Source organism: Arachis ipaensis, chromosome B08 (genome assembly GCF_000816755.2).
Source record: "Arachis ipaensis cultivar K30076 chromosome B08, Araip1.1, whole genome shotgun sequence".
Taxonomy (NCBI): Eukaryota; Viridiplantae; Streptophyta; class Magnoliopsida; order Fabales; family Fabaceae; genus Arachis; species Arachis ipaensis.
This window is the reverse complement of record NC_029792.2, coordinates 70,204,714-70,212,624: the sequence shown is the minus strand read 5'-3', so window position 1 is coordinate 70,212,624 and position 7,911 is coordinate 70,204,714. Positions and strand designations below refer to the sequence as shown.

General features: G+C 33.8%; 2 protein-coding genes across 3 annotated transcripts; both read right to left on the bottom strand.

Annotated features, from left to right (window-relative positions):
• LOC107613497 (photosystem II 10 kDa polypeptide, chloroplastic) lies at positions 277–2,582 on the bottom strand. Its single transcript, XM_016315516.2, has 5 exons — positions 2,209–2,582; positions 2,049–2,107; positions 1,422–1,477; positions 1,257–1,309; positions 277–546 (listed from the first exon to the last, which is right to left on the bottom strand). The coding sequence occupies exons 1-5, from the start codon at positions 2,363–2,365 to the stop codon at positions 452–454; spliced, it is 420 nt and encodes a 139-aa protein (XP_016171002.1). The 5' UTR covers positions 2,366–2,582; the 3' UTR covers positions 277–451.
• Positions 3,179–7,850, bottom strand: LOC107613649 (renalase). 2 transcript variants are annotated; one of them, XM_021109506.1, is made up of 10 exons: positions 7,677–7,850; positions 7,388–7,487; positions 6,840–7,023; positions 6,393–6,465; positions 6,124–6,303; positions 5,988–6,026; positions 4,720–4,817; positions 4,174–4,262; positions 3,907–4,080; positions 3,179–3,567 (listed from the first exon to the last, which is right to left on the bottom strand). In XM_021109506.1, the coding sequence occupies exons 1-10, from the start codon at positions 7,717–7,719 to the stop codon at positions 3,396–3,398; spliced, it is 1,152 nt and encodes a 383-aa protein (XP_020965165.1). In that variant the 5' UTR covers positions 7,720–7,850; the 3' UTR covers positions 3,179–3,395. The 2 variants fall into 2 exon arrangements, with proteins under 2 accessions (XP_020965165.1, XP_016171229.1); XM_016315743.2 differs by lacking the exon at positions 5,988–6,026 and having other exon boundaries at positions 7,677–7,849.

The window sequence follows — 7,911 nt, the reverse complement described above, 5'->3', positions numbered from 1 at the left end:
TTTAGCTTTATCATTCTGGGATGTTTTATTTTCATTCTTAATGGTATCTCCAAGATCCATTGTATTCAGTGTGAAGAGATTGCCTTTTAATTTGAACTTCGAATGTGTTTTTGTTATTAGATCATATGTGCTTTTAACTTTGACTTAAGAATTCAGAATATATAGATTGTAGGTTGTAGCTGCATTTTTTATTTCGGCAACTCCAAGAGAAAATAGACTGCAATGCAACATGTTTTACCGTTACATGAAATGTTTATGTTATTTTCAATAACAAAATTGGAGACTTGCGTAACAGGTCTTAGATTAAAAGAGGAACAAGGAGCAGTAACCTTTTTAATACACACAACATACATACATCTAAACTGAAGGAAATTAAACCATAATATCCACGAAGTACTTGAACAATTATATCCCTTCAATCTTAGTTACATATAATTGTATAACACTGGGTCTATTGTGACAAAGCACTTGTGTTGTAGACAAGAAGTGCACCACCAGCAAGAAGGCCAACAAGAGTCACAGCCCAGATAGCCAAGCCAGTCGTACCTACAATTCATACAACCACAAATTTAATTAAGATCCCAAAAAGATATATATTTTGAGATTGGCAAAAGCTTATCATATTAATCCCTTAGTTTTTTTCTATTAAGTGATTCATTATGCGTCAAAGACTAATTTGGTGCACTTTTGTCAATTTCAAAGACATAATAGGTGCACTTAAAATTCGATGACTATTTTAGTGCAAGGGCCAATGACTAGGACCAATTTGCGACTTAATTAGAGTGCATGAAAATGAAACCTTTTTTCTCTCTCTATTTTATATGCAAATGTTTTGTTGGATTATTTAACACAGGTGAGTCCACCATGACCAATTTACTAACACAGACACGATACACGAAATNNNGTCTTATTTTAATTATATAAAATATTTAAAATATTTTTTGTTTTAATAAATAATAATATATACTATTTTTAAATTTATTTCAAGAATACATGTTAAGAATAAGGTTAGACAAACTGACACGTGATAGTATTTAAGTGTGTTCAAGTGTATCCGAAAAAAAATTTTTATTTTTTATTAAAACACGGTTGGACATAGTAGATATGTGTGTCGGACGAGTTCGACCAGTGAAATGTGTTTGGCACACAGAAATGATAACTCAACGAAGCTTGTTAGAGAGATATATCAGCAAATTGAACTCTACTATGTGCTCATGCTAATTTTAATGAAATTTTCAGGCATTAAATTTCCTTACCGCCAGTGTAGACATCACCAGTGGGAGACCAATCCTTTTGATCGTAGATAGGACTGTACAACAATCGATATAAACAAATATGAAATTAGTGAAAATTTTCATTATTAATTCGATTAACACATAATAAAGGCACCTGAAATTATTATTCTAAAAGATGTTGTGTACCTGTAACCATCGACATTAGCACCGTACTTGTCCACAAACTGGTACACACCCTTTCCCTGAATTGAAGTTCAATAGTTAGAAGGTTGAATCAAATGTTTAAATCAAAATTATAATTAGTAAATCAATTCAAATATCTCAACAAGGGCACGCTCTCAAGTAATCAAGCAATATCCATGTCTGATTAATTATAAACACGAAAAAATTAAGATTAAAATTAGAAAAGAATAAACAACCATTTCTAACCATCAAAATTCTAAATGCTAGCAATTCTAACTACCCATCAAAGATTGGGTTTGCTCGTAAAATTATCCAGGATCGGTAGTTTGTTCGATAATTTTGTCGAACATTTTGGATAGTTTTGCCATATTCATTTAACCTTGATGAGTATCTAAGTTGATTTACATTGTTTTATGGTTAGAAGTTAGAAACTATGTGCAGTTCAAATTTTTCATAGTTAAAAACGATAGTTTACACAATTAATAGACATATCAATGTCCATTTGCTGAAGTTAGTTACATTAAAAATAATAATAGAATCCATGACTAAATTATCAGTGATCTATCACTATGTTTTAGTTAAGAGTAAGAAGCTGAAGTTGAAGAAAATAAAAAAGTAAATAAAACAAACCTTTCCTTTCCTGCCAGATGCATCAAGTCCATCCCTCAAGTTCATGCCTCCATTAATTCCTACAATCATTCACAACAAAAATAAGCAAAAAGAATAAAAATAAACAAATAAAGGCCTCTTTGATGTCTATTTAACAAAAGTGGTTATTATTATTGCTAACCATAAGGCTTATCAGTCTTGATTTTCTTGCCACCACTGGCCACGACTTTGAAGGAAGAGGATGCCCTTGAAAGGGATGGGATCCCTCTAACTGAGGACCTCTCAGCAGTGAAAGGTGCAGGTTTTAAGCTCACTGAAGCCATCACTGATGATGCCATTGCTCTGTACTTTTTTGCTTCTCTTCTTGTGCTTCTAAAACTGCTTCAATTGGTGGTGTAGGGGACAACAAAAACAAGGTTCTATGTATGATGATATTATTAGGAGTGACAAGAGGTTGGTGATTGGTGCTGTGACACGTGGCAGAATATATGTGGCAGAGTGGAGGATATGGTGCTGCAAAACATTATCTAAATGGATGAAATTTTCACCTTTTGTTTCAGGGACATACAAACAAAATCTTGATGCAAGACACATGGATATTCCTTCCTTTCATGAAATTATTAGGAAACGTAAAATAGGAAAAGAAAAAGGAATAAATAATCGAATGGAAATTATGATAAAATAACTCTAGCCCATTGAATATTGACCACAAATATATTATATTATATTATATTATATTATATTATATTATTATATAAGCTTTCTCTTTTTTTATTTATTTGATTCTCAAATTAAACTGTACATAGCTCTAAAACATTTTCAAGACTATGCAGAATTTGGAATATTCGTAAAGAGTTTGGAATATTAGTAAAAAATAACAATTTTCTTCTCCGAACCATGAAAACAGCTACGGCTATAATTATTAGATTAGGTTACATAAATTACACTCTTTGGATGTAGCTCTTTCCCAGATCCTACATTAACGCAGGATACTTGTGCCGCAGGCTGCTTTTTTTCTTCTCCCGAGCATAAACAAGTTTCAAGCTTTAACATTTATTTTCTATAAATTTCTACAAATTATTATATTGAACAATCATGTGTGATTAGCAATATTATTAGCCAAAATGGGTGATGGTTATTTAGTAATGATGCAATGGCTTAAAAATAAATGCTATTCTTATTGCAAATTGTTCTATCCGAGTTCAGTTCCTTATTCCCCTATAAATATCATAGCAAGGGAAAAGGATAAGATAGCTTTGTTTAAACCTAGATAGTGATAGTAGATAGCATATTTTCACCTTTTCTACCTTTGATCAGACAAAATAAGAAATGAACAACCAAAAGAAAGGCATGGTCTTGTTTGAGCAACTATAAACAACTTGCACTATCTTTAAGCCTTAATGCAGCTGCCAAGCCACTCTCTATGGCACCTTCAACATTGGGACTAACACAAAAGTCTCCACAGATTACTACTCTCTTGTTTCTGTCCCATAGACATTTTTCCTCTGGGGCAACTCTAGCACCTGGAAATGCACTTCCCCTACAAAAACAAACAACATTTCAAGTTATGCCTTTCATCTTTAACAACACATATTCAGCTCTGCCGTAGTCATTTTATATTCTTCTTAAACCATAACAGGCGACTCGACTTAACAACAAGCAAAGACTGTTTACGATCAAAATTTGTAACAAGATAAAGGTTTGCTAACTGGTATCATATAAACATCAACCGGAGGTAAAGCAAATGATGATACTCTATAATCTGACAAAATAAATGCATAATAGGTACAGCTTTTAGAGTCAATTTCCACTGTCCATCTTAGTGCAACCTGAAATATATAGTAATGCTACCTAAGCATATACATATATAGTTACTTACCATCTATGTGCTCTCTTAAAAAAGGGTTCCGGTATGTGAATTCCAGTACTCTGGAATTCTTGGAGAAGTTGTTCGGCTACTTTATTCAGTGTCGCATCTGAGGGCTTCTTCATTCCCATTTGAGAAATTATACCCTCAGCATATTCTGCTGTTGAATGAAGAACCCATCTTTCACTATAAAGAAGCCAACAAGAAATTAAATAGCAATAAAAGGAATCTGAACTTAGAAAATCCTCTCACAACGTGCCAACAGCATCGATCACATACCTTGTGGTGGTACGGTTTGGCTTGCAGCTATCACAATACGCCCAGCTTAAGACCTTCGAATTTTCGAAAGAGAGGCCTTTGAATGGTATCTGAATCATAAGTAACATTGTGATGAATTAAGATCCTTATAGTTCCACATCATGGATAAAATGATCTTGGAAGGAAAGTTAAAACATTAGATATAACAAAGCCTTTAAGTCAACTTGATTATGCCTAATATCTTCCCGCATGAAATTTTATTTAGAAAAGCCATCTCAACTTGTTTATCTTGGCAATTCGTTCTCATGTTCTACTATTTTTTGGATGCAACAACTCCCATGTCACACTTCATTTTTTTGATATAGTAGATATCAAGCTACACTAATTTTTTCCCTAGGAAAAGAGAACTAGATACTACTGTACTAGACTACACATAAAAAGGAAATATAAATTGTGTTTCCAAAACAAAAGTGTGACTAATGAAATAGGTCCAACTCATGTCAAATTCATGAATTATCAAACTTTAACAATCATTGACAGTTTGGGAAGCATATAGCTATATCTTACTGATGACAGAGGCTCTGCAAATGCCAGCATCACAGCAAAACATGGCTGAACAGGAAGATTCTGCAATTTTGCCGACAACTCTGGCACCAAATTGAAATCTGCATACCACACAAATGTCAAGAAAACTGTTGATTAGCCAGTAAGCAAATGGACGAAAAATTGTTGATTTCACACATGGCATACAAACAGCTTTTTTCTGTTTTCATTATATGAATGTGTGTCTCTGTTATTGTCTTAATACCAATGTGATTATCATAAGGATGCCTATTAGGAGTAGCTGAAACACCAGGATACTGTAACAAACCCAATTAGGTCAGTGAGCTCAGGAGAGAATGAAATAGAAGCTTCCAAGAATCAGGAAGGGAAGATTCCTCCCTTGCCTTTTCACTACAGCAGAAAGAATAGGAAAAATGCAATTGGGAATATTTTTCTAACTAACTTGCCACATGGACAAGGGGGTGAGGGAAGCATGAGGGAGGAGAGTATTTGAATAACAGATTTAGGAAGAGAGGGGCAGATTTGGAGTGAGGATTGGAATACGAGTAGGAGAGAGGCTGGCTCTCTAATCAAAGCCCAGCGTTATCTCTGTGTACTTCTGCATTTCATAGTTTCAATAAAGTACTGGGGTGAGATCACCTTGATCAATCTCTCTGTTTCTATTTGTATGTGTGTGTTCTGTTCCATGCAGGTACCAGTTCTTATAGATACATTTCCAGATTGATTTCAATATTGTGTTGAATCTGCGTAGTTGACAATTTGATCTCTTCCCAAATTTAACTTATGTTAATTAAGGAGAACCACCAATTTGATCCTCAAAAGATCACTGCTGACAAATTATATTCTATCGAGCACCCCAACGATCAATGAGCTAACAAATTAGTCCTTAAAAAATCAACAACCTGACAAGTGACAAATTAGTTCCCAAAGTATCTCTTGTCAACACTATTTTAGTGCATTAGCAACAACACAAACAAATAAAAGACCATCTAGTGACTAATTCGTTGGCATTTGATCTATCAGGAACCAAATCATTCGTCCTCCCTGTTAATTACATAAGTAAATTTCATGTTACATGCCAGTTGAAGTAAGAGAATATTCATATTAAAAATTGTAAAGAAATCAGGTGAGTTTCGATACTTCCCCTCATCAATTTCTACTTATGTTCATTCATACTGAAAATTCTGATTTAATGAAAAAGAGACAGAAAGTTCCATTCAACGCAAATGTATATTAGCATGCAACTTACAGTTATGACAATTGGCTCATACCATCTAAAATTCTCACAACTGAAGTTTTGGGAAAAAGACCTATTAAAAGAGCACAATATTGTCCCCACAAAGGATAATGAATCATGAATCACTTGAACATGGAAGAATAAAGTGAGATGAAAGAAAGACATCATACCAAGTGGTGGCGGCTGTCCTGTGACTTCTGTGACTCTAGAAGAGACTATATTCTTGTCTGATGCAACGAGCCCCTTAAACTGACCAAGATTTTGTCCGTCCACACCCGTCAATGACCACAATTTCTCATCATCCAACCATTCAGCTTTTCCAATACCTACACTGAACTTACTTTCCACACCTAATGATGAGAACATAGTAAATAAGCTCTTCACTAGGTCCACAGTGAACTGTGAATAAAAAGACTAAGTCATAAATAGAAGTAGATACCACTTTCATTGCATAAAGCTTTACATATCGAGTTCATGCCTGGAACACCAACAAATCTCTTGCTTAATCCTACCTAAGAGAGATTCAAGTTAGAGAAGCAATTATTCTAACAAATGATATATATACATGAATCCAATCCAAATCAATACATCACTTATAAACATGATGGAAAGATGTTAACAATACAGAGGAAGTTACACTATCATGAGCATTGACAACACTAAGGGCATGTTTGGCTGGAGGATACGAATTTAGTGAAAACTCTCATGGATGATTTCAATCATGATCATTTTCATCCAACTTCTATCCCGTAATCAAAATACCATAAACATTTATACAAAATGAAAGTATAACACGACATAATCAATGAACAAGAAAAACTGAGACAACACCCTATCATTTATTATTATGCAAAAACAATTTAAACATATGAAGAATAATTTCAACCTGCTGCTCTATGTTGTTAAATTTACGAGTGTGGAAATCAAACGAGCCAAACTCTTCTTTCCATTCAGCTACAAGACCCTTTGACTCCCACTCTTGAACAATAGACTGCACTTCAGGCTTGCTAACTGAGAAAAACGGAGCCCCATGGTCGAAGCTCAGCTCCTTCCCATCTTCAGTTTTCTCTCTGGATTCCACAGAAACAAACAAAATTAGGATCCTCTTTCAATCACCATCAAACCAATGAAAGAATTTTCCACTAAAACTTGTTTTAAGCAACTAAATTTTTTAACTCTGGCATCCTTTAAGCAAAACCAAATAGCACAACCTCATAAAAGAAAACAATAACAGGATGCAGAAGTTTTATCATAAATCAATATAAGCAATTTTCATGAATAAATAAATAAATATATATAGATAAAAAATTCAACAACAAAAAGATAATAGCTTCAAAATACTACTACAAATAAATAATAAACAAGTTATTACACAGAATAGGAGCCATTCAAATTTTAAAATCTATAAATTAATAATGAATAAAAAAAAGAAACCTTCTATGGGACATGCGTCCACCAGGGCCTCTAGCTGACTCAAAGAGAGTGACTGAAACTCCATTTCTGGCGAGTGTAGATGCACACACAGCTCCTGAAACTGCCAACAATCCATTTTTTGGTTATTTTATTTTAACATAATTAATCGACATTATTATTGTTTTACTTTGTAAACTTCAATATTTTAATCAACGGAAGCACTAGAAGCCAAAAAGATGAACAAATAAAGAAAGATAAAGAAATTAAAGTAAGATCAGTTGGCAATAGATAAGATGAGTAAAGTGCATACTTCCACCTCCCACCACAGCAACCTTAAAGGCGGCGGTATTCATGGTTTTGTGGTAATGAAATGTAATAGGTTCTGAGATGAATCTGAAAGGTCCAATCTATCTAACAGAGACGATAGTCATGGTTTGTGCATTGGACTGGAGAGTGGACACCTTGATCTTTCAATGGGTCATTAATTATTGAAAGTTACTGCTGTTATATTTAAATTAAATAAATTTAATATTTATGAAATTTGT

Excerpts from the sequence above, each read along its gene's own strand:
- LOC107613497 (XM_016315516.2), bottom strand. The coding sequence starts at position 2,365 with ATGGCATCATCAGTGATGGCTTCAGTGAGCTTAAAACCTGCACCTTTC. Across the intron at positions 2,108-2,208 it reads CAAGACTGATAAGCCTTATG|GAATTAATGGAGGCATGAAC; the intron begins GTTAGCAATAAT and ends GAATGATTGTAG. Across the intron at positions 1,478-2,048 it reads CATCTGGCAGGAAAGGAAAG|GGAAAGGGTGTGTACCAGTT; the intron begins GTTTGTTTTATT and ends ACTTCAATTCAG.
- LOC107613649 (XM_021109506.1), bottom strand. The coding sequence starts at position 7,719 with ATGAATACCGCCGCCTTTAAGGTTGCTGTGGTGGGAGGTGGAA. Across the intron at positions 6,027-6,123 it reads AGGACAGCCGCCACCACTTG|GTCTTTTTCCCAAAACTTCA; the intron begins GTATGATGTCTT and ends CTCTTTTAATAG. Across the intron at positions 3,568-3,906 it reads TTTAAGAGAGCACATAGATG|GGGAAGTGCATTTCCAGGTG; the intron begins GTAAGTAACTAT and ends TTGTTTTTGTAG.